Below are 27253 nucleotides of genomic sequence, written 5' to 3'. Positions count from 1 at the left end.
TAAAATTGAGACAACCCACAGGATTTTGGTGTCTTAAAAGAGAACCCATCGTTTTGGCTCCATTTCAATTGACTGACTGAGTTCTGAATGAGAAAACACATCAGTTTCTGTGGGGCAAAACTGACTATAATAATGACATCATACTGCAAGTGCGTGCAGTGATCTTGGCGCTGAACAAGTGCCAACTGAACTGAACAACGCCTGTCTACTACCACAAGTATTTCCCCTTTATACAGATAATACAGATGTTCACAACAGAAGGAGCTGTTAAATTAATTATCCTTTCACAGACAGCAGCACATTAAAAGCACTATGCCTTTCTGTATGCCATCATTGCCCAGCTGTATTTTTTTATATTAAAGTGAAAAACTGAAATACATAATACAAGGTGGGGGCAGTTAGAGAACTACACTGTTCCTGAGAATCCTGGAAAGGTGCTAAACTTGCATCTTGCAAGGAACCCAACGTAGTGAACTCGGGCTACACAGGCAACATGGAAATGATCAGGACTTGATGCACCACATTTTTTATTGCAGAGGATGTTCTCTGTTGGTAGCAGTGCGACTGCAGCTGTTTCTCTTTACTGGGCAAGCCCCTAGATTACCTTTCCTAGAATAAGTTACGAATTGTGTATAGAAGAGGAAGGCTTTGTTCTGAACACAAAGTGACACACAGTACTGACAGTCATACTGACAGTCTTCTCAAACTATTTTTAGAATGTTTTGTGCTAAAAATAACTACAGTAATGTTTCAAGAGACAGGAATTTTAGAAGAAATGACTTTTAATAAGCAGCAGCCAGTAGTGTGTGTGTCATACCTACCCCCTTTAAAAAACACCCACATTACCCGCATAATCGAGACTGCTAGCGTCAGCTGAGGCGTTTACTCTTGCCTCCAACAGCTTGCACGTGACAAACTTCTACTGCAGCACCCAGCTTCTTCAGCTCACCCAGCCAGATCATCTGCTTGGGGGACAGGCGATCGTTGGGACCTTTCACTTCCACCAGCTGCAAAGAAATGCGGATGATGAGTAGAGTGCCTGTGGAGGAACTGAAAGATCATTAGCTCCCACAGACTACTAGAAGTATTCTTTTATGGCTGTTATTTGCAGCAAAAATAATACAGATTCAGCACAACGGAAGGCCCAGTGGGTGCTAAATTATTAGCCCATGTTCCAACATTTAACTGTAAAAGAATGAAATTTTATGTAATAAATACCCACCAAAACACAGGGGCACTGGTGAATGAAGCTACCGCATACTCAGCAACTTACTCAGGTGTTCTAGAGAACTAATTTCTGCTCTTCAGCTGTGTTTTATAAACACGTAACAAGGTGCTCCAGCAGCTGAGATGTCCAATGGAGTTCTAGTACCTATTCCACTACCACGCAAGACACGACTGTTCGCTCTGATTTTGTAGCAGAGTTGTAGTCTCATCTATTCAAGTTTTTGTGTAAGCAGTGACATCGGCACCCCTTGCTAACAGTCAGAATGTGTACGACTGACTGGTAACAGTTGCTTTACAGTAATTTTAATCAAAGCCCTATTCTACAACAATACCTAGCCACCTCTTGCTCCTTCTTATGATGCCCATTAAAGCTGCAGAAAAGTGTGATGAAATAGCAGATAAACAACCCACTGCTTGCCATAGCTGCTGGGCAGATGAACAGCAGGTGGAACCACCACAACAGGAAAATAGTTTGTATGGCCTGACAATGGGAAGGCTTTTATACCTAAGGGTAAGATCAGCTGAGCACTGAGTATTTCCATGATCTCCCAAAATACCTTAAAGTCATTAGTGTGAGTACGCCACACAACCAGGTCAGGAAGTCCCCCTCTGCAATGGCGTAGATCTTTGGAAAGTCGCCTAAAAACACCGCTCAGAAACATTCCTCCAAGGCAAGAGACAAGGCTCTGTAAGAGAAGTTTTGACAGTTGGCTTTTTTTAAAAAAAAAAAAAAAAAAAAATTTCCTGTAGAGCCATTTCCCAACCCTCACAAGAATATTCTATGGCCCAGCTCAGCTCTTTCTTTAGTCACATGTAACAATAAACTTACATAGCTGTTATCTACAGCAACTTCTCTGCTGTGTGTCCAACTACCGCTGCAGGAAAAGTGACCACATTAGCAAAGAGTAACAGCATTTGGGATTAGGGAGAATTGTGCTGAAATCCCCACTCGATTCCTGCTTCCCACCACTCACCATCAGTCTTGGCTCAGCGCCTCAGTACAAACTGTGAGCACCTAACTGCAGTGTGTGACGTAACAGCAAGCCTAAATCAAACAGCGTGTGCATTCTGGACAACAGTTACTTACCTGAACCTGCTGGAGGGAATTAAACCGCCCCCAGCTAACTAGTGCTGCTGCTTTTCCCTCCTGAGCGGTCCAGATGTCAGCGATCAACTTCACCAGTGTCTCTGAGGAAGCTGTATGAAGCTGCTGGAGTCTGGCCTCAATGACATCCTTCCTGTTCTCATAGAAGCTGTCAGTGTATAAATCCAGGGGGAAGGTCTGTATAAAAAGGTAAATACAGCTCTGAGCAGCTGCCAGCAAAGCAGCGGTTCCAAGAATGACAATGTCCTTCTTTATATTGTTCTTATCTCAACAGCAAATTCACTCAAACACTCAGTCGATTTAACTTGAACGTGTTCGCCACATAAACCTCTATTAAATGGGAAAAGATTTGCATTTATCTTAACACCCAATGCCAGCGCACCAAATGCTGGCCACAGCTTAGCTGTGTGCTGTTGGTTTTTAACCTCTAGACAGAGGGTTCCTTTCACAGACAACAGCGAGCTCCCTGCTCCCCTGTCTCTCCCAGCAGTAATATTCCAGTCAGGCTCCGGAATCAGCACCAAGACGGCTCAGCGGCAGTGAGCAGCGTGAGGTGGGCACAACAAAGCGGTGATGAAGCTGGGGGGCATCACGCAAGGCGCCTAAAAGCAGAGAGCCTTACGCACAGGGCTGAACACGTTAGCATATGAAGTCACCGCAGCAATTACTCAATTTTTGAACACTGCTGAAAAAGGCTATCACGTAATAGCTGAGTGCCAAATTAGCTTTTCAAAATCAAATGCAGAGCACTTAGAAAATGTCAAACTTCAGCCTTACACAAATCGCTGCCACAGCTAATCCCACAAATACACAGCCGAGGACTGATTGAGAGAATTAGATACGAGCTTCCAGCTCATTGTTGTTCATGCCTGAGGCTCACGATAGCTTTGCTCTGCATTAGTAAGTAAAATCTGGAAATGAGCAGTAAATACTTGGCTTCTTACAAACATATAAACATACAAGTGCTTTTTTTATTGTTTTTTTTTTCTTTTTTTCAAGTAGGTGTCATCTGCATATAAGATTATATAAAAGGAAATATATTTAGAAAGGAAAGATCAACAGTAAATGATAGTTTGCACTGACAAAGAATAGCCGCTTTTAACACATGACGTTTGTACAATTAAGGCATCTTACAAGAATAGCAGATACTCCACAAGAAGAGTCACTTGTATGGCTTCTAATTTACCGGTGTTTCTACGGCCTTTGGAGCTACAGCACTCCCTTGCCTGTCCCAGCTATGAGCCTGCTAATTAGGGAGACTGCCACCTCCAAAACCACCAGGTGGCTTTTGACTCAGCCACAAGGAGTTCTACTTCATACTGGTGAAGAAAAATAAAGAAAAGGGGGGCAAAGGGGGGCAGAAAATACAAGAAAAACCTGCATGTTTCCCCTCTAAATAAGAAGAAATTTCTACCTAAGATATCTCATACTGCTGTAATTTCTTATAGTACAAATAAATACAGTTGAGGATGGTACTGGCTGGTTTATCTCTTGGCCAGGGATCCAATTAGAAGCAATGGGTTAAGCTGGAAGAAAGACAACAATTGTCTGGCCTTATTTAGTTCTACAACATTTGAGATGGCTTTTTAGGTTTTTCTTAGCAAATGTCACTAAGTGATCAAGTTTTCTAATTGCAATTATTAAAACTGTTTCTAGATGTCATTTGCAGGATGTAAAGCATTTAGCTAAATGCCACAAATTCACCAGGAATCATTCATCTTAGGGTGCGTTCAGGGAGTTGTTGTTTGGGGTTGGGGGTGTGTAGTGTTGCTTGTTGCTTTAGCAAAAAGGAAGGCTGATCCCAAAAGCATAACCATGTCAGGGTGGAGCAGGTGGGGGGGTGTCAACAAACCTGAGTTTAAAAATGTCACTTCCCTTTAAAGGCTATTGAAAAGAAATAGACTCTTCTTTTTTTTTTTTTTTTTTTTTTTAAAAATGGACTGCATCATCTTCAAATGAGATAACAACACTCTGGTGTACCGCAGTGTTCTTCCACTGACTAGGAAGGAAATTTTGACCAGTGAGCTCAGATCTAGGACATCATGTGCTTTCAGCCAGACAAATCCCACTCTACCTGACAGTCAGTCCAGCCTTGGATGGCAATTCATTGCCCAGGAGCCCTTTAGTAACAAGCCTGATATAACAAATAATAAAACCAAGCAAACACCAAGATCTGTCCGAAAGTCCCTCAGAATAAAACGTGAATGTAATCCCGAATAAGATTTTAACACGGTCACAGAGTCTACAGCAATGGGCAAAGAAATTAACTAATGAAAGCCTTTCAAAACTACCTGATAGGAATTTCTGAAGACGTCGGGTATGTCATCCATGAAAATGATATCCCACATTAGAATACCATACAGCGTCATAAATGTTGAGCCTTCCCCATGAATACCTAAAGGACAAAATTTAATAAAAATGGAAACATTAATATCTGTAACACTCTCGTATGAAGAGGCACTAAATCACCATGATCCAAACCGGCAGCATGCTATGGTCAGGTTTATACACAGTCAGTACATACGAACTTTACAGCATCGAGTTGTAAATGCAGTTTATTACTTCCACAATTTGCTACTATCTATTTCCAGGCTGGTGGCCTTCACTGGCAGCAGGGGATTAAATCACTATGCCCCGTCATGAATAAGGTTTACTGTTTTAACTTTAACAATTTTTAATACACACTTTTTAAAAAATTTTTACACTAAAAAAGTAATGCATTAATAACAAAATGTTTTAAAGTATAAAAATGTTTTATATAATACATATACACATACATGTATACATACATATATGTATATGGAGCTATATCGATACATATATGTGCTGTAAAAGGCAATCACTCACCACCAGCAGACCAATGCCCAGACGGTATACTAAAAATGTAATACATTAATAACAAAATGTTTGTATATACAAAAAGGTTTTCTATTACATTTACATATACATACGTGTATGTATACATGTACATATATACATACACATGTATGTATATGTGTAATACAAACCATTTTTTTCTATATAAAAAACCATTTTGTTAACAATATATTACATTTTTGAGTAATACTGGCTGAGCATTCATCTGCTCATGGTGAGTGCTTTTGCATCAGCTTTCTTTTTTTTTCATCCCCGTCACTTATTAAATTGTCTTTATATCAAAAGACATTGGTGGCTTTTTTATATAGACATATAATATGTATACATATGTGCTTATATACATAAAAGTGTATGTATGTGTATGTCCATATATCTGTATACACACACACACGGGCATATTTTATATATTAAAAAAAAACAAACCTGTGGTGGCTTGATGCTGGATGGCAGATACGCCCCCCCACCCAGTCCCTTGCTGACCGCTCCTGCCCCAGCGGGCTGGGGGAGACGACTGGAAGGGCAAAAGTGAGGAAGAAAAAGAAACAAACAAAACCCGAATCCTCAAGGGTTGAGATAAAGACAATTTAATAAGTGATGGTGGGGGCAAGAAGGAAGGGGGAAAAAAAAAAAAGAAAAAAGAAAAGTGATGCAAAAGCAATCACTCAGCCAGTCTCTGAGCAGCAGCCGCTACTTTGGAAAAACTGCCCCCCAGTTTTATTGCCGAGCGTGACATCTTATAGCAGGGAAGATGCCTGCCATGGAACATCAGCCGGGTCAGCTGCCCTGGCTGTGTCCCCCCCAGCCTCCTGCCCACCCCACCTGCTCCCTGCAGGGAGGAACGGAGAAAACCTTGACGCTGTGGACGCGCCGGTCAGGAATAGCTGAAACATCAACACCCTTCTGGTCACCAGTCTAAACCACAGCATATGAAAATTAACTCCATCCAGCCAAACCCAGTACAGTATATATCATATATGCTATACATACTATATATACATATTAAAATACATTATATGTCACATATTATATAGTAATAAGAATAGGTAGCATGTAACATATAGTATATAATACACATTATACCATAAAAATGTAACTAGTTAAATATTTCATATGTAATTATAAATATAAAATTTTATATATTTATAGTATATAATTGATAATACGATGATAGCATATTGGATGGTGAGCAGAACGACCCACCCATAATCCAGGAGGAAGCAGTCAATGATCTGCTTCTGCACCTAGATGCACATAAGTCTATGGGGCCGGACAGGATTCACCCAGGAGTACTCAGGGAGCTGGCGGGAGAGCTCACCAAGCCTCCCTCCATCATTTATCAACAATCCTGGTCAACAGGGCAGGTACCAGATGACCGGAGGGTCGCTAATGTGACGTCCGTCTACAAGAAGGGTCGGAAGGAGGATCTGGGGAACTACAGGCCTGTCAGCCTGACCTCGGTACCGGGAAAGATCATGGAGAGGATCATCTTGAGCGAGCTCCCACGGCAAGTGCAGGGCACCAAGGGATCAGGGCCAGCCAGCATGGGTTTAGGAAAGGGAGGTCCTGCTTAACCAACCTGATCTCCTTCTATGACCATGTCACTCGCCTTCTGGGTGCGGGGAAGGCTGTGGACATTGTCCATCTGGACTTTGGTAAGGCCTTTGACACCGTCCCCCACAGCATTCTCCTGGAGAAGCTGGCGAATCATGGCATAGACAAGTGTACTCTTCACTGGGTTAAAAACTGGCCGGATGGCCGTGCCCAGAGTCGCGATTAATGGGGTGAAATCCTGTTGGCGGCCTGTCACCAGTGGGTCCCCCATGGCTCAGTTTTGGGGCCAGTTTTGTTTAATATCTTTATCGATGATCTGGATGAGGGGAGTGAGTGCACCCTCAGTAAGTTTGCAGATGACACCAAACTAGGTGGGAGTGTTGATCTGCTTGAGGGTAGGAAGGCTCTACAGAGGGACCCGGACAGGGTGGATCGATGGGCCAAGGCCAGCTGTATGAGGTTTAATAAGGCCAAGTGCCAGGTCCTGCATTTCGGTCACAACAACCCCAAGCAACGCTTCAGGCTTGGGGAAGAGTGGCTGGAAAGCTGCCCAGCAGAAAAGGACCTGGGGGTGCTGGTGGATGGCCAGCTTAACATGAGCCAGCAGCGTGCCCACTGAATACAACAGCATTCTGGCTTGTATCAGGAATAGCGTGGCCAGCAGGAGCAGGGAAGTGATGGTGCCTCTGTACTCGGCACTGGTGAGGCCTCACCTCGAGTCCTGTGTTCAGTTCTGGGCCCCTCTGTACAAGAGGGACATTGAAGCGCTGGAGCGTGTCCAGAGGAGAGCTACCAGGCTGGTGAGGGGTCTGGAGACCAGGTCATATGAGGAGAGGCTGAGGGAGCTGGGCATGTTTAGCTTGGAGAAGAGGAGGCTGAGGGGAGACCTCATGGCCCTCTACAGCTACCTGAAAGGAGGTTGTAGAGAGGTGGGTGTTGGCCTCTTCTCCCAGGTGAATAATGACAGGACCAGAGGAAATGGTCTGAAGTTGTGGCAGGAGAGGTTTAGGTTAGATATTAGGAGGAATCACTTTACTGAAAGAGTGGTCAGGCACTGGAACAGCCTGCCCAGGGAGGTGGTTGAGTCACCATCCCTAGAGGTATTTAAGAAACGTCTAGATGTGGCACTTCAGGGCATGCTCCACGTGGCAGAGACTGTAGGACTTTGGGTTTTTTTGTGTGTGCCTGGTTGGACTCTATGATCTCAAAGGTCCTTTCCAACCATGAAGATTCTATGATTCTATGATATAAACTTATGTATGTTCTATATTATTATTCTAATACTATAATATTATTCTAATATATAATATGTGCTACATATACAAATTAATACACACTATATGTCATATATCATGTATTATGTGTTATATACTAGATTACATATGTTCTATATTATTGTATTAGTATAATATTGGTGATAATAATATATAATACAGTAAAAACGCAATATATATATTATAGTACATTATTAAATCGTTAGTTCTTGCATGTTGTATTATGTATGTTATTATACATATTTGTGTTACATTTATTGTATATATTATGTTTATAAATATATATTATATATAAATACATATTTTAGTGGAATATATATATTATCTAAATCATACTTAACATATGTATGGACATACGTACATATGGTATATATTATGTCTTATATATGTGTACATACATATGGAATGTATGTTGCTATGAAGACACACATATATATACATAGATATATATACACACATACAGTCCACAGCCTCTCTGGGCAACCTGCCCCAGTGCTCCTTTAGCCTCATAATAAAAAAGTGTTTCCTTATGTTCATTTATCCATGTCTATGTTCATGTGTATGAACACATATACATACGTTATTTTATTATATATAACATGTAGTATAGTGTATATGCATTATACATGTATGGTATATCATACATATTCCAGAGAGAGCGGGAGCGCGTGGGTGCGTCAGTGTGTGTGCGTAGTGCTGGCCTGGGCACTGTGTTTCCTTGGGCAAAGCACAAAATCACACACGGCCACTGTATGCTCAAAATTTGCATGGAGCCAGGGAACCAAGGCGGCTGATGGTGAGTGGATGGGAGTGAGGAATCGAGCGGTGACTTCAGCACAATTCTCCCAAATCCCATCCTATTTACCCCTTTCTGATATGGCCACTTTTCCTGCAATGGTATTTGGGAACATACAGATAATATAAAATTATATTAAAATAAACAACTTATATAAAAATACAAATTTTATCTTAAAAAATAACCTGCCTACCTTTTGGTATTTTGCATTTTTTCCTGTAAAACAGACCTACATATTCTTATTCTGTGATTCTGTGATTTGTCCATGGCTTTTCACAGCTCTTAAGCTGTAAAAATATATGAACAACTATAATAGAGCTGAAAATCAAGCCTTTTCAAAAGAAGTTGCTAAGTATCTTGCTGTGGCATATACTGTTTTCATGTTCATCTAGTACCAAACATCAGTGGAATTTACCTTTCCTTAATGACACTCCCTCAAATGATGCTCCCAGCATTTTACCCTAGCTGTTCACTGATAAGAAAGGCAAAGTCAGTGATTTTTCTATGGAGATAAAGAAGAAATGTTGGGTTTTTTCCTAACACATGTCAAAACCACCTCAGGTATATGAAGGCAGCAAATAATTAAAGGCCAGGAAGCAGGTCAGGTGGAAAATACATACTAGAGCATTTTGTGAGGAAATTACGTATTAGAGCCATTTGGGAAGGACTAAAAACTGGTCTAATGAAATCAGCTAAAACTGGTCTGTTAACCGAACTGCTTAGTAAATTGGGTCTTTACTCCCACAGTTATTTTACTGTACAAAAAAATAAGTTAGTTACCCTGATCAAAACCATTCTGCCTGTAATGAGTTAATGCCAGCTCCTCAACTGAGCACATGACTGTGGATACACTGAAGTCTTCGCCTCTTTCTTCATCATCAATATCCTCCATTAGAAATACAGATTTTCCCATTCCCATCTGAGGACACATCTTTCCTTTGATCGTAACCTGAACATATTAAAAGAACTAGTTACTTTCCAGCATCACATTTAACAAGCTTTAGCCTAGGCATTTGAATCCCTCCTAAAACACACATTCTTCCTGTTCAGTTTTCTTAAAAGTCAGAACTAGACTTGTTTCCAAAAATCAACTGAATAAAATTTAACCTGCTATTCGCTTGAAATCATTCTGTTTAGCTTTGATAAACTGGCAAATTTTTCAGGCAAAAAAGGTCTATCAAAAATGCTGGGCATTTGGGAATGTAGTCTTTCTATGTGCAGGACCAGGAAGAAAGAACACGGATGACTGAGGAGACTGATTCTGGACACAGAAAAAGAGGGGCCGTAGGGAGATACACGGTGACGAGGCCGAGAGAGAAAGCAAGGCTCTGCTCTGACTTTGCCCAGATACGATTATCTTTGCGACAGTAGGGAAAAGAGTGAGTTAAAAAAAATCCATTCCAGTACGATGCAAGTGCACCATACTGCGTATTTCCATAGCACATATTTAGAGAGTAGAACTCCCAAAGGTTACTAAAAAACCTTGCATTTTTTGAGCCATTAATGTAATGCTGACAACTTGGCAAGGTTACAATTACTTCTTCTTACACACAGAATGCTTGGCCTGAAGACACCAGAGGCAATGCACTGATTTCATCAGACTCTTCAGACAGAAAGGTTCTGAGAGTGTCGCTGATAAATTAGTGGAGTTTATAGCTGGTCAGATTGGTAACACACATTCAGTAAAGTAATGCAAATTAAATCACTGTACAGCTGACTAACTTCAGCTAAGCAGCTGACCATTTATTAACTAGAAATATTTGTTTACAAGAGGCTTTTGTTTTAGAAACACATTTGTATTCTTTTTCCTGCAGCACAAATAAGTCAGAGGCTGGTGCATAGCACGCAAGAGTCTCCTGGATCATTTTTTTCTTGTCAGAAGAAAAAAGACCTCATGAGTTGTTATTTCTCAGAAACCACCAGCAACTTTACTTACATGTGTCACATCCTCCACAGTTATGACTGGCAGATCATGAAACAGGCACCTGAACTGCCTGCAGCTTGGCGAGTCTCTGATTCGCAGGGCCCGCTGGTAGAGAGAGAGACGATGCCCAGTACGTACGAAGGGGTCTGCCAGCCCCTTTCTGATGCAGTCAATGGCCTAGCAACAAGCAAGGGAACAAGCAATAATTTAGAAAGATCGATGCACATCTGTCAGTTCTCACTAAGCCCAAAAGATCACTGGATTTAAGGAGCACAAAAATGTGAATGTAAAAACAGCATATAAGACAGGGCCATCTTTCTTACCGAAGTCCTAATTAGTAAGGAATATTTTGCACTAGAAGGCTTCTGGATTCAAATTTGCATTAGTAAAGTAAAAAGAAGTTACTCTCTGTTTGCACTGATCAATATAAGATTAAGGAAGTGTAAACTCTACACAAGTGACCAGAAAAAAGAGTTGGTTCTAAGGTATATCAGTTTAATATTTTTAAGCCAGTTTCTTAACAGCACGGAAACAGAAGGACCAGATCAGTGGTGCAAGAATGTACATGCAGAACAAATTTTAGACCAAGGCACTACCGCACTGAAGATCACCCAGGGTTAAATATGGACTACAAAAACTAATTCAAATCATGGTTCTGACATACTCTCTTTCTGTGACTTGAGGAAGGCACTTCGTCCTAATTTATAAATAAGGAACTAAGATTAACTCTTCCTTTGTACAACTTCCAATTCCAAATCTGGAAAAAGCTTGATATGGGGGTATAAGATGCAGAAGACACAACTGCAGACGCTTGACAGCCTATGATATTATTTCCTTTTAACAGACTTTAATTAAAGAATTAAAATGCAACACAAAATAAGAGGATTTTAATCCCAATTCTCAATAGCCTTAGTGAGGAAAGGAAGCAACACCAAGGGAAAAAAAAAAAAAATTCTCTGCTTATTTTAAATAACTCCACAACTGCTACTGTTCCTGAACTTAAAATTTTGTTTTACCTCTGTTTTCATTGAGAAATTAGTCAGGTATCTCAGGTGTGTTTCATTAGAATAGTCTTCTTTGTCTTTTAGTTAAAAGTTGATTTTAGGTCTGCCCATACTTCACTGTGACCTAAACAGTCCTACAGAATTTAATTTTCAATCATCGACAACATTTGTCCTTTGTACGTGACAGGAAAACTGGACTCAGACCAGCAGCTGATACAACTACCACCTGCTGTTTCTTGCACAGAAAATTCATGGAACTGCAACTGAGCCCTAAAATGAGTGAGAGTGGCTTCTACGCCTTGTGGTTCTTGAAAAGAAAGTCTGTGAAAAGCTGGTGCTGCCTCACAAGGAATTCAAATGCACAACCTGTACTGCAGCTTGCAGATTTTCTCTGGTTCCTTTATATTCTGCTGCAGAAATCTATCCAGAGGTGCCAGAAAGTTCTACAGCGATTTACAATAATCCTTGCACACAATCCTTGCCATTCCCATATGGTTATTTTTCTCTCATTCGGCTACATGCCAGCTAATCGCTTAGGAAACTCAAAGACCGCTCACCACATACACAGTGACTCTAAAAGCCTGAACTGCATAATTCAGACTCGAGACTGGCAAGTTTACCCACAGCACAAATAATGTGTTTTGCTTGTAAAAACACCCTACTGGTTTGTGCGTCCTACTGGATGGGATGAGGGGAAAGTTTCAGCAAAAGCTAAGATTACCTCAAAACCTCTGGTCCCCTCCTTTGCCTTTCTAAGAGAATTTGACAGACCAAGATGAACATAGCCTGTAATACATGCTATCTAAAACCATTAATGTCATTCTTTACCAGTCTCAGGGTGGTCAGTTACAGTTTCTCCTGTAGGACCAAGGCAATAGTTTAAATTTGCTTTTAAAGACTGATAACCCTGCCAGAGCTGTGTACAAGTAACAGATTAGAAATGGGGTTGTCTACTGCTTGTTCCCTTACAGTAGAAACCCCACACCAAACTGACCCAGATACAGAAGACAACCTTCTCCCCACTGGCAACAGTTAGACAAGGACTAAATTCCCTTAATTTTTGTTTGAAAACATTAAAAAACTCCTTCTGATCATGTTTGGTTTTTCATTCCAGATATGGCCTCATCATGACTCAGGTTCAGAAGCAGATGTGTTTACTGAAAGAAATTTCTCTGCTTCTCACACATTAGGCAAATTTATAAGGCAGAACAGCACGGAAGCTGCTGCCTAATAACTCCATACAATCCTTCATGACAAACGGTGTTCTTCTATGCAACAGAAAAAAGCAGGCTGACCAAGGACGAGGGTACACTCAATACTCTGTTTTTTAGGAGAAAGTGGCTGCCTGACCTTGGGATTCCTACCAATATCCGCATTTTTAGGAGAGGCTAACACACTGTTCTTCTCGTATGAAATATTTTTTTAAAATGTTTTCAGACACGGACTGCAGCGTTTCCAGCATGCAGTTGTGAAGATACCTTCTTAGTGTTTTTCAGGTGCTGATGTAAATTCAGAGCTAGTCGATCCCACCATCGCCCTCTGCTGTCAGTACAATACACATCCTGAGACAGAAGAGTCTGCAGCTCCTTCACCGCTTCCTGTAGAAACAGCATCATATCTTTATTAATTGAGTTAGAAAACCAAGTTGAAGTTTCATTCTATAATTAGCTTGTCACTTCCCCTTCTAATTACTGGGCACTATAAAACTTGTCTCGGCACAATTCAAGCCCCATTTTTACTCCAGCACCCAATGTATTCAGGTGCATGGGTGTATTTTAGAAATTCTAGAATAGAGATATTTTTATGTAAACTTAAAGATTAGCTGCCAAAAATATAATATTTTTGTCCTTTATGTATTCTTTATTGCATATGAAAAAGACATGAATATTACTTGTTGCCTTTTTGCAGGGGCAAAGTCTGTTTCAGAATAATCTGGTTTGCTTTAACATGTAGGCTGAGGCCTTTGGAGTTCTTAGCTCCTAAGGTGAAGAGGCAGGGATTTCATAGAAGACTTTTCTTCCACGATTTTCTTATTTAAAAGCAATAACCAAATCTAGTGAAACACAGATATCTTTAAATAACAAAACAACAATGTCTCAGGAATAGTCTATGGTATATTGCATATGGTAAATCTCCAAAGCATAGCAGAAATCAAAACAATCTAAAACTTTCTAAAGCACAAAGAAAAAAAGGCTCTTTTTCCTTAAAAGTAACCTGTTAAGAGAACTGTAGCAAGTCCTAGCAAACGCTATCACCATTTTCCAGCCACATCAGAAATGTAAATTGATGTACAACGCCACATTAAAGACACGCTCCTATTCCTCACTTTACCTTATACATGTGAAGTCTCTGCAAAATTTCAACACCTTGAGAAAGGATTCTTGTATACACCCAGCCAACTGTGAAATGTCGCAGATACTCAGGTAAAGCTCTGTGATAGCTGAAAGATAAGAGCAGCTCAGATCAATTCAATGATGGCAATTTAAATTCCTTAAATTCTCTAAAAATACTTATACTTAAAGCATTTACATAAATTAAATGCCTTATACATGAAAACTGAACTGAAATGAGTATTCCAGCCAAGAACCCAAAGGTAAGAAAAGAGTTTAGCTGAGGTAGCAGGTACAAGCTGCACTTGCAAAGCATATTTTGGTTTCAACAGTAGTGGGATTATTAGTTAATAAGTTTTACATCAGATGCAAACCAGTAATTTATTACATCATGTTTTGTTACTGCCAACTTGTTCTTGTAAGTCAGAAGGTTAACTTTAGAAACACAGTTGAACAAAAGAAAAAGGCTAGAACAGGCATTTCCTGCCACAAAAGACTAACATCTTTTGGGTAGGCACCTCTATGTTTCAAGACAAAGTCTTTTGAATGTCTTATTAAAATCAAAATAGGTTTTGCCACTGTCTTCAGTGTGAAATGGACTAGACCTCCAAATGACCCTCTATGAATATTATTTTAAATCAGTTGCCATGAAAATGAATAGAATGCCAAACATAAGGCCTTAATTTTCGGTGTATCATTAAGCCAGAAAACAAAATAATTGAAAGAAAAACTGATGAAGGAAGCTTCAAAAACAATACACGCTATTTCAGTTCCCACATCTTTAGTAACGTTTCCTGAATGACACCCACTTGCAAGTTTGAAGAGATTAACAACCCATTATGTTTTCCCATAACATTGGCAACATTCTTTTGTTCACAGTGAATTTTAATTTCTGCTTATTGCTATTTGTCTAAAAGTCATAAAACCAAACTATGACAAGGGAAAAATAAGGCTCTTGTTCTCCTGCACTGACACATAGAAGAGAAATATTTTAGTGCTTTATCCACGCCTACCAATTCATTCCCAGGGTTTTATAAAAAAGGCCTTTTCATATAATCACTTAAAAGCTAAACAACCAACCAGGAAGTTCAAAGCTTTCAGGAACGCTATAAGTTCTAAATTTATCAGGCTTAAACAATATCACCAGTCTATAAGCCTCTCTCAAAAGGAAAAGTACCAAAAGTAAGACAATACAATTAATAGTTTCATATGAACACTAGGCTAGTTTCCAGTTTTCTACCTCAAAGACGGGTGATTTTTCAGTTCATTCCAGGTTTCTTTAGCACACATATATAGCTGATTAGCTTCTTCCCAGTTCCCATTTACCATTGCAGTGGCTATGTCATTTGACAGATGAGCAGCAGTTGCATACCTCAGGGAATAAAACATAATAACTGTACGAGGCTCAAAAAGCATTTATAGTAAAATCAGTTCCTCCGTACAACACATTTTAAAAACTCCCTTCCAGTCTCCAAAGACATTGAACCATGCAGCCAACTTTATTCTTAATCTTGTAGGATCAGCAGAGTTTACACTAGCAGGGTACATTATATTTAAAATTACTTAAAACATACAGAATGTATTTTTTGTTTTGTTCAGAGTCCATTCTAATAAACATCACAGCAAATGAAGAAACAGCTTTCATCACCAGATGATCACGAAGCAAAAATTTATGCTATTTTGGTTCCAAATGCAAGACACTGAGAATTACAAGTCCTACCTGGATATAAAAACATATTTAAAAATCATTGCAAAAGTGCACTTCTACCTATTTATATCTGGAGTTCTACGTGATGAATTCTCACTTGCCTACACAAATACTGCAGTAAAGCTTTTCTAGAAACAAACAGATTTCCAAACTGCCAAAGCTCCTCCTACCTGATAAGATCTTCTCTGTCCTGGAAGACCTGTGTTTTCCTATTTACAGTGTAACTGGGGAATACCATACGCCCCATGTTTACCATAAGGACTTTGGAGAGCAGGCCTTGACCAGCACTACCAGCTTCTTCATCCTCCATTGACTCAGACAGAGAAAATAGCAGCAGAATTCGAGAAAAGACAGCCCGAGGGCCTCTACAGACCCTGACAGATTTTCCAGCCAGGGCCTTCACCCTGGAAAGACAAATAAAATGATTATAAGAAATGTTTTTTACCATCACTTATAAAAATTCAAATATACTGAATGAAGTATGAGAATAATTTTGTTTTCATGCCAATTAATGTGTAAACTTGATTTTCATTGAAAGAAGCAGTTTGAGAAACTATATAGCGCATGTACTGTGTAGTGAAAAACCAAAGAAACACATTAACTAATAAAAAGTTTAAGGGCCAAACTTCATGCAGAATAGAATTGGAACTAACTGCCCTCTGGGTGCAGCCACTCCTGTTGCTATGCCAGGCAGTACCAAGACGCAACAAGGTGTGGTTTGCTGTCAGGGCAATGTTTACAGACCACAATTTGAGATCTCTTGTTTTAGGGTATCTCCATTAGCACACCTTCATCCAACCTTTTCATACAAGGCAAGATTTCTGTTACTTGTCCACAAGACAGCACAGATTTAGAACAGGGTTTTCTCTGATCGCAGGGGGTAACCAGTATTGCAGCTCTCAACTACAGTAAAGGGCATCGCGTTCCCAGAGTTGATGTGGCTGAAAAAGTAACTACCAGCCTCTTCTCCTGGAGTAGGGAGTAAGCCAGTGTTGAGGACTTTTTGGAATGTAACTAATTTTCCCAGGTTCCTTTCCATTTCCTGAACACATTTTTCCTAGCCTTCCTCTGTATAGTTTAAGCCCACATTCTGAAATCCACTTTGTTTCTGTTAGAAATATTTATACAAATTATGCATCGTGCATTGTCATGTAGTTCAAATATCTAGTATCAAAAAGAATAAAGGAAATCTCAAGTGATGCAAAGTATTTTCATATTGAAGTTTTCTATACCTGGATTAGAACAAGGAAACAACTGCAACCCTTAAATGAAAACATCCTCACTTATCACAAAGTCCCAACATCCTCTAACAGAAGATAATCATGGCTGTGGCTATGATCACTTCACCTGTTCTCCTGTGGACCAAATGAAGTGCAATACTACTGGAGACAATGATACCGGTGTGAAATACTATTTTTAACAGAATGGGAACCACTGGAGCTCCTGTGGTATTTATTTAAAAATAAAACTATTTAAAAGAAGGTAACTGAACTATGCAAACCTCCCAGTTGTGAAGCTCTGCAAGCCCAGCACTAAGCTAGCATTAAGCTTCTCTTTTGGTGTAAGGAAAGAAGACCCTACTGATTCACGCAATAATATTCTTCACGGAGGGATGATTTTAAAGTTCTTCAAATACTAGGCCCATTTTAATATAAGGAATTTTGTGGAGAATCACATGACAGATAGGGGGGGGGGATATATGTCCAATAAACATAGCTATGCAAAACTTGACAAAGCTTTTTATCTCTCTCATTTGAAAAAGAATACCACAGGAAAGACAAAATATGTCATTGAAGCAAATACAGCACATACTGGTATCTGTCAGCTTTCTACCCAGCCTGTATTTTGTACAGAAAGGATTCCACAATTACTGAGTTCAGACCCTAGTTCTCCAGCCTAAGAGACAAGCTAATTGCTAGACAAGCAATCTTTCTTTATGTGTGTTATTATTCTAACAGTTACCTTTTGGTATTGGTTACACAGAGAGGTAACTGCGTAAGAAAGCTTACAAACTCCAGAACTGACTTGTACCCTAGCACCAGTACCCTGGCTGTTACTGTAGTTCCTATTCCTAGACTTTTTGTGGATGTTCCAGATACACATCCAGCCTTAAACACCAAGAATGGTAATGCTGTAAGCACTCAGAATGACACCTTAAACCTGAATCTGGCCCCCAGAAGACCTAGAAGTCAAGGGCATCTGATATACACAGCTGTGATAGCCACAGTGAAAAAATTCACAGGAAAGAAAGAACACTTTGTCAGGCAAACAATCTTTTCCGTTTAAAAATATTGCCGAAAAGGAAGCTCTATGTTAAAGTACAAAGTCAATCACAAAAAAGAGATTATTGCTCCCTTCTAATTCTACTGAAAGAGCTCACCCAGCAAACCGACATCAGATAGTTTAATAGGCAATGACTTTCCCTATGTCTTCCTAGATGGTCTTCTGCAGTGATTTTGTTTTAAATAATTCAGAAATATGTCTCTATATAACTGAGTAACTTTGGAAACACATAATCATGCCCTCAGCTGAAAAGCATAACACAGTTTAAAAAAAAGTCTAGTATTTACCCTTCTGTTTGACGCACTGTGAATTAAAATTTAATGCTGCCCTTTTTTATGCATAAATTTACTAAATGCATTCCTCTCTTCAGAAAGCATCTAGATTGACTCCTTTGAAGCATAATTTACATTCACCTGCAAAATTTAACTATAAACAAAGTTACCTTTTCAAAATCACTGTCCCAATACCAGCCTGGCTCTTGCTGAAGACTGAACGTTGTTTTGCCAACCTCAGAAAATCATCCACAAGTTGCTGTTTCTGACCATTTGGGTTTGGCAAGTGAAAGATCTTTGCCAATGTTTTTAGCTCAGGGGCTGAAAGCAAATCCAACCCTTCACACAGGTCTTCCAGTTCAGACTCTAAAATTAAAATGATCCACACACATATATTCATTATGTGCTATACATATACACTCAAGCAACAGCTCAAAGTATAGTACATTCATATAACCTAGTACTAATCTCATGATTTAGATTCTTCAAACATGTAGTGACGCTAGCTGGTTCAGCTTGAAATTCATTCTCTTCGCAGATCCAGTGTGAAGGAATGGAAGAATCAGAAATAAATCCCTTTGCGACTTCAAAACAAAAGCAAATATAAAGAAATTCTGGCGAGTTACAAAAAAAAAATGCTGTTCAGAAAAACTTGTCTTCCTGATGGATAAAACTTTGCCCAATGCAAGAAAAGAAGTGCTGCTGGGGAGCAGCAAGAGCAGACCTGCTCGACAAGGGGGAATGAGCCCGGAGTCAAGAGTGACCACAGCACTGTCAGTGTCCTCCCCAACCCTGGTGCAGTCCCACCGTAAATGAACAGAATGGGAAGAGCAAAAGTCCTGGTAACAGGTTCCACCAGCAGCCCCAGAAAAGGCATGACAACGAATCAGGTCCAGGGTCAATCGAAGAGACGAGCCGGACATAAGACTAGAGACAAGACTACAATTTACGTCTGAGATCCATCCACAGCACACAGCCACAGACAAGACTGGAAACAAAGATGTGCAGCACTGGTTGGAGGTTCAGCCATCCAGGGGTGGACAAGGCCAGGGAGAGGGTGCCTGCAAGACAGCTCAGGGCAGCTCTTAAGGATATTAAGAGCTCCTGGACCATTGCGCAGAGGCTGCACAGGTCAGGGTCTGAGACGAGGCTGGTGAGGACAAGTAAGACCTACTGTGGCACCTATAGCCCTGACATTCATTTAGCTCTCCTTATTACCTAATTTGCACTAAATGCTTTTATTATTAACGTAACATAACACACCTCATTTACCCAAAACCTTTACTCTGCTCCTCTAATTCTCTTCTCAAGACACAGACAAACATGTAGTGCATTAAACTCTAACATGACACAACTACAGATTTTATTTATACTATTTTTAACATTTATTAATGCTGGCCATACCTGTTTGCAGAAATCTGGCTTCAGCCAGTTCTTCGATTATTGGTGACAAATCCATACTTATTTCTCCATATTCTATTTTGTTCACCTTTAACCAGTTCAGCTTGCGTTGAAAAAGTCTCACATATAACTTCTGACCACCAACTGCAAATTTTATTTAAAGCAGGGAAGGATAAAAAGAAAATTAAATTCTAAACTATAGTATTATGCATAATCACTACCTTACCTAGGAAAATTACTTTGATGCAGATATCCTCTAAAACACATTTTAAATCTGCCCATGTTCTACGAGAAGACTTGGTAAAATACCAGAACTTACCTTTCCAAGTAATTATTGCTCATTAGAATCTTTAAGTTTTCTAGGTAAAAAATTATTACAATGTATTTTGTAGGTAGTGAACATCGCTAAAATACATTTCGGACATGCTTACCCTTTAAGAAATAGGTTTTTTTCCTAGGAAAAGACAAATTCATTTTTCAAACTCTGCATACTGATCTTTTTGCTTTCTTTAACATTCTTTCAATAACCAGCTCTTTGATGTTGGGGAACAAAAGAAGCTGTAGTCTGACAGAATGATTTCATAATCACAGAATACCTTTCTAGTAGTCTTCAGCTTCTTATTTCTCCAAAGATAAGCTTAATTTTACTAATTTATCTTCTGAAAACAGGGGAAAAAAAACTCCCATCAATTTGATTTTTATCTGGGAAGTGCTCTCCTAAAGTATCTTTTGTAAAATACTTTTAAAATACAATGCTGAAATTCAACAAAATAGCTTATTAAATCTTAGCTGAAAATAGTGTAGCCATTGTTACTACATTCAGCACCCTTCTGAATACTTAATCCATACCTCATTAACTTACAATTTTTTTATACCTGCCTGCTGCTTAACTGAAACTGATCATTAATAAAAACAGACACTGAAACACTACCAGACCTAGATGTATTTAAGAAATGACAGTTAACTTTTACACGTTAAACCATGTAACTATTCTCCTGTCCTTAAAAAGACTTTTTCAGCCTATTTAAATAACTGGTTTCCAGGATCAATTCACTGAGAGAACCACATTCAGATGCACAAGCTTGTAATTTTCTCTGTGGGGTTGTAACTTCACTGAAGTTTGTCTCCAGTTTTTACAACTCTGGAAAAAGTTTGAGTAACACATGAACATCCTTTCTCCAGACCATGGAAACTGACCAAATCAGGGCTGCAATCCACTAAAGGCACGTGAGGACTGCTTTCTCTCTGAAGGATTTGAATGATAGAAGAATAAAAAGGTATTGCGTAAGTAATTTATGGCTTCTCAAGCATCCTGTTCTGCAGTACATTACCTTTGAAGGTTTGAGGGATTTTTTTCTTTTGTAGTTCTTAAGAAAGTTTCAGGCGTATCACTGAAATAAAAAATTTGCTCTAAGTTTAAATATCAGCAAAAATATGCAGAAGATCTTAGAAAAGTTCACCCTCTATGATTCTTTAAAACAAACAGAAAAAAATTACATTATTTTTTCTTGTTCCGTTTTCTGTACCTCAGTTCCACTGGTGACTATAAATCAGTGTTCCTCAGATAAGAATTTTCTGTTGTATAAAAAGGAAGGATTTCACAAAGTATATTAAGCAGCGTCACTAGAACTATGTGCTTACATTTAAATTTTCTAACTGCAACATGCAGTGAAATTAAACATGGAGAATACAGAAAATATTTTTTAAATATTACACCTAAGTTCAGACAGATCTCATCTTGAGCACAAAGCCTGACATTGCACTGCAGATTACTTGTTACGGATACATCTCTGCTTTTCCCCACTTTTATTTACTGTTTCCAGTACTTAAAAAATTGGCAGTGTCCTACACCCAACATAAAGGCCATCCACTTTCGAGAAAACTGGGCAGGAAGGAAGGAGTGAAGGTTTGCTTCAAATTTAATCCTTTTAAATATATAATTCCTTTCGCAATAAGCATTAGAGATGACTCACTGAAGAATGGTAGACATTTTAGCAGAAAATAATGAAATATTGGAGAATACCTATGTTCAAGCAACTTCATAGTATTAAGAAGGCGGGGGGGGGGGGGTTGTTATGATAACTGAAAGACAACACTTGCTTGAATAGAAACTTCAAGTGTGGAAGAGATAACCCATCTACCTGAAGTTTTAAAGTATTCTGTCTAAGATTTCTTGAAGGTAAACACATCCATCTGTCACTTGTCCAGAATTCATTATCTATTGACTTCATGCTATCTGATCACTTCTCATAGTTGAATCATTGCATTTTTCCTACCCTGCAAAGAGAGATTGTTTTATTTGTGACTCTAGCGGTCAGTGCATGGATTTATCAGCACCACTTTGCAATAATTCTTTCTGTGTCCTGAACTCCTGTGAGAGGGGAATACTGAAATCACACTACTGAAAGAAAAACAGCCACCTCCTTTATTTAACAGAACAAGGTACTATTACTGATTGGTGGTGTACTCATCTAGAGAAGGGAGTGTGGAAATAAGGACGCTGTATCCTGGACGTCTCTTTTAGTATTTGTCAAAGTAGCCAAAGCCTGCATACACTAATGACCTAACTAAATTTATTCCTAGATCTTCTTTGGATGTAAATGATAGCCATCTACTGCTTGCCTCAGAGAGCCAATAACAAAGAGTTTTGTTGCTTACAGTCCATTCTTTCTTTATATCCCTGTTTTAACTATCACAACATAAACAAGGCATTATCAAGCTCCAAAATGTCACTGTATATACATTTAGGTGGAGAAAGTTAACTACTGTAATATTCTTATGGCCCTGAGTGCGCCAATAGGCTCTGCAACCCCATCCCAGCCCCCGCAGGTTTGGCTGCTTGTGTTCAAGGTCAGCTCTGATAGCATGCAGCTGTGTAAGCTGGGCTCAGGCTGCTGCGGAGAGCTGTGTGAGGCTCCCCCCGTTCGCTCAGGAGCTGTACTTAAGCTCGGGCTGATAGCCTGCACTCTTGCCTGAGCTCTGCTGTGATGTGCCAGTGCCCAGCCAGGCACCTTGCTGACTTGGCTTCACCTTGCACCTGCCTCATCACCATGGGCTTGCCTGAAGACCTGCCACCACTGGAGCACAGCTGACTGCAGTAGTGGCACTGGATCCGCTCTGCTCTTCTTCTTTGGGCAATGGGGGCTTGTGCCCCTTGCAGGTGAGGAGAGGTTGTGGCCCCTGCCTGCCCTGCTGTCCCCTTTGGCTCCTGGCTCATCTTCCCATGCAGAGTAGTCTGCTCTTGCTGCTCCCTGACAAATACAGTGCTGTTATGATCTCATCTTACTTACAATATTTTCATAACTTATGTTAGTATTATTCCTTAATTTTTAAATGTTGTTACTGCATAGTTGTAACTATCACAAAATAATCTGTAAGAGCTTAACTGTGACCAGCTAAACCACTACCGAAATACCTGTGTAAGTTTAGAGCCCTACTTCTTCCCCTGGAGTTTCTTCACCCTTTTAGCAACCATCTCTTAAGGCGATTTGAGTCAATTCAGCTGACTTTTCCACTAGGGCAAATGAAGAATGTTCATAGGGTCCTTTCCAGCTGCTAAACTTTGGAAGATCTTAAGTCAAAAAAGATGTTTCTGAGATTGTTCCCCCACAGTTTAAGTACTTCCTAGAGAAACAGATATGTACTGACTCAATTTTCTTAAGGAACTGAGACTGTGAACTACTTAGCAGGGCTATATTTCTTCCTAAAAGGCTCACCAACACATCTCCGTTTTTTTCTTTGATATCCTGTATTAAAAACCTTGTGATGTCATATATACTAACCTAGCCTCATTCTAGTATTCTCCACATCTATACAAATTATTAGAAAAACACTTACTGAAAAACCTACTTTTGGCCTTGGAAAATTTTCACGTAATTGCTAATCACAAGTCATGGCCTTGATATTCTCTTGTGTAATGTCCTGTGGTGTCAATCCACAATATCTTTTGGAACTTTATAGAAACAAACATTAAAGGACTAAGTGCTCTAAATGGCTAGAACAGTTTTCTTCACTTTGCAATGTCGAAACAGTCTAAAGACTATTGTACACTAATGCAGAAAAAATGAATATAATTTACAGAGAGGAAAAAGACGAAAATACATAACAATTTCACACCGGGAAATACTATTCTTTAGTGTGATAAACTTCACAGCCTGCTAGTTAAGCCAAACTCAACGAACACGATACATTAATAAATGCAGCATGCTTCTGATTTTTTATTTATTTTTATTTTTACCAGCAGGTATGTAGGCAACTGTCACTTTCATGTGTTCATCTCAGATGCGTGAACTGAGCTCATATGAGCATATAGCTAAAAATACTTTGTCAGGCAGCTGCATATTACCATAGTAGCTTCAAACAATATAAATGGTTATGCCCGCAATACTCTGAGATACAAATTTTCTTGTGGAAGTTGTTATAAGCTTATTTCCATTCTGATGCTCCAAGTTTGCCATTCAAGTGCTGGTAAAACTACTCTTAATTACAGTTTAAAACAAGTTATAAACATACATAAAAATTTGGAGGGTTAGTTTTAACTTACTTCTGCCATGCTTTTACTGTAAAACTTATATGAGTATAGGATTCAGGCAACATGTCTGCTTTGAATCTTGTCTAAATATGGAGGGGCTTAAATCTCCAACATTCTGGCTCCTACTGAAATTAATGAGAGTTAAAAGTACTTACTAAGCAACCTACAAGAAAATGACTGTTAATTAGTAACTAGCATTCTAAACACTGGATAATAATCATAGGGATAATCATGGATTCAGACCAAGCACAAAAGTCATCTGTATATATACTGAATCAAAGCTCACAAACGCCACTTCAGAAGTATTTCTTTTCAAGGTCTACATATCCTGCACAGGCCTTCTCATAACCCCAATTTGTAGAATCCCCATACATATTAATCATCTAAAGCTTGGTGTTAACTGATACTCTTTTTCTGCGCTACAAGCTTCCTTCCTTGGAAACGTGTTTAATTGCAGCAGCAAGTTGAATTAAGATTCTAAAAAATAGCATTAAAACAGTAAAAAAAGTATTAAAAAAAAAAAACACATAATCATTCTTTCCTTATTTCTTATGAGTCTCCACTATTTATCATTATTTTCCATTAAAGCATCATTAGGAAGGTTTACCTGCAGGAAGCCACTGAGGGATGCATCTCCTGAGAGAATGGAGCTTCCTCCCTTAAGGAATTTATCAAGTTAAATTACCCATTGGTATAGCACCCTTCACATAAAACTATGTAACAGTTCTCTCTACAAGAGGCAATGTGAAAATATATTAAAAAAAAAAAAAGATACCTGATAATTTGCAGAACTTGGTTATAATATTCATATCTTGCTCATCAAAGAGTCTGACATCATCTTTGTTCTCCAGGACTGCTCTCAGCACCACTAAAAAATTCTGGAGGTAATAGGGGTGACCAGGAGAGCCGGGCACAGAGATAACCTCATTTATTTTGTCTAAAATGTCCCCAGTGGAATTTTGAAATTCCACCTTTTCCACAGTTTCTGACAAAGTATGATTAATCTCATCCTCAAAGTCTTCATGAACTTCCACGGGAAGTACCTGTACATCATCTTCGCCAAGGCAATTTTGTGTAACACAGTTCACTTCTGTCTTGGAAGAAGGAATAACCTGAGTGTGAGGCTGAGCCCCAACTTCCAAATTCCTGGCCAGCTCTGCTGAAGTACAAATGGTTAGATGTGTTTCAAATTTATCAGGATTACGTATCACACCCTCAGACCTACTTTCTGGTTTGGTGCTCCTTGTAGCAACTGGTAACCTTTTGACGTTAATGTTATCAGCTGGTAATGATACCTGAATATCCACAAGGTCTTCTCTATTACATTTGTTTGTTTCTTCTTGAAATTCAGGTTCCTCCTTTGAAAAATTTTGTTCCTTGCTCTCTCTCTGAGTGAGCTGATTTTCTTTCTGAGAACTATGCCCAGCATAAATCTCATCATCGTTATCCTGTGCTGCAGCACTTTTGCACGTATTGTGAACAGCTGGAGGTGAAGCGTCTATCTCTTTATACACAATCTGTTTTCCTCCCTGGCTACTACGTCTTCTGGACAGTTTAGATGACAAGCTTCCCAAAGAGACTACTTTAACTGTTTGAGTCTGTGGTTCATTTTTAACACTACAGACTGAACTATTATTGCTAAAATAAGGACTAATCTGTAGTGCTGCACTCCCTTCTGTTTTCAATAAATTGGTTTTGGAAGGACTTGTTTCTAGATTTAAGAGTTTTTTTGAAAAATATGAGCTGGAATTATTGCTCACGTTTGCAGCTGGGGGACTCACATTCCTAAAAGAGTTGAGTGTTGAATCAATGACGCCAATCTCACCATGGTTTCTGCAACATGTTTCATCCATGTGCTCGTTTATTCTGTTTCTTGGCACCATTTGCCCACACATGGGACATGTAATTTTGGCAGGGGGAACATTGTTAAAAAAAGAAATAATAGAGGAGGATGCTGTAGGTATAGATGGTGTTTCTTTACCTTCTGCTTTTTTTGTTGTTCCTTTTTTTTTCTTATTTCTACTGAGTGACAAACTTATTCGTGATCTTTTAATATCTGAAGACCTAGCTTCTGCCATTACAAAACTTCAAAGCATTTACATGGCACAGGCAACTTCATTCAGGCCATTATTTCCTTATTCTGTAATACTTGAGAAGAAAAAAGAAAAGACTTTTCTTGGCTTTGCATTTTCCATCTGTAATCCTCTGCCATGCCTTCAAGAAAAAAAAAAGAAAGATATTGAATGCAAGATCTTCTAAGGTACCAAACGCAACCAAGATGAACAGGGGAGAAGAAAAAATAAAGCCCTAAAAGCGTAAAAGTCAAGCAATCCTTAACTGCTACAATGCAATTGTCCCTCTACCCTCTCCTGAGGCAGGCAAGCACCCACACGATGACTGCTGCTGAGCACCACGGCCGGTTGCATGGGAATGGCTTAAAAAAATGGCATTATTACTATACACTTTGACTATTTACATGTTATGTTCACTTGCTGATGTAAATGAAAACTGGAGATAAAATTCAAAGTAAGAGTACAGTCAAGTCTTCTAATCTTTGTCATAGTCTTTTTTGCTATTTATAGGCATATATATATGTATTTAGTGCCACTTTACAGAGCACATCGAGCGTGCAGGCGTGTGCCAAGCACTGGTGCACTGCTGCTGTGGCGCCCTGGAACCCCGAGTGGCGGCCGCGCTCTCTCGGGCCTGTGGCGGGCGGGCCGCCCAGCTCAGCACGCCGCAGGAGCTGCGGGCGGCTCTGCGCGTTCCCGACGCGGATGGCGGCGCCTGAGGCCGCCGAACCCGCCCCTGCCCGGCGGACCGGAGCAGCCTGCCCGCCCGCCCGATCCCTCCATCCCGCCGCCCGCCCGGCCACACGCACCGGCGCCGACGCCGCGCATCGCTCCCTGAAGCTGCGCGTGGGGCCGAGCCCCGCCCCGCCGCCAGGCCAGAGCAATGCACCGCCGATGG

The 27253-nt window shown here is 39.7% G+C and overlaps 1 protein-coding gene across 1 annotated transcript; it reads right to left on the bottom strand.

Annotated features, from left to right (window-relative positions):
- Positions 1–205: 205 nt before the first annotated feature.
- Positions 206–27224, bottom strand: FAN1 (FANCD2 and FANCI associated nuclease 1). Its single transcript, XM_074601662.1, has 14 exons — positions 27165–27224; positions 25059–26497; positions 19756–19896; positions 18522–18717; positions 15967–16200; positions 15329–15460; positions 14090–14198; positions 13237–13356; positions 10767–10931; positions 9611–9779; positions 4624–4727; positions 2315–2509; positions 1785–1913; positions 206–1007 (listed from the first exon to the last, which is right to left on the bottom strand). The coding sequence occupies exons 2-14, from the start codon at positions 26359–26361 to the stop codon at positions 870–872; spliced, it is 3135 nt and encodes a 1044-aa protein (XP_074457763.1). The 5' UTR covers positions 26362–26497; positions 27165–27224; the 3' UTR covers positions 206–869.
- Between the last annotated feature and the right edge of the window lie 29 nt (positions 27225–27253).

Source organism: Larus michahellis, chromosome 9 (genome assembly GCF_964199755.1).
Source record: "Larus michahellis chromosome 9, bLarMic1.1, whole genome shotgun sequence".
NCBI classification, from domain to species: domain Eukaryota; kingdom Metazoa; phylum Chordata; class Aves; order Charadriiformes; family Laridae; genus Larus; species Larus michahellis.
Note: the sequence above shows the minus strand (reverse complement) of the source record. Positions and strands in the feature narration are given on the sequence as shown.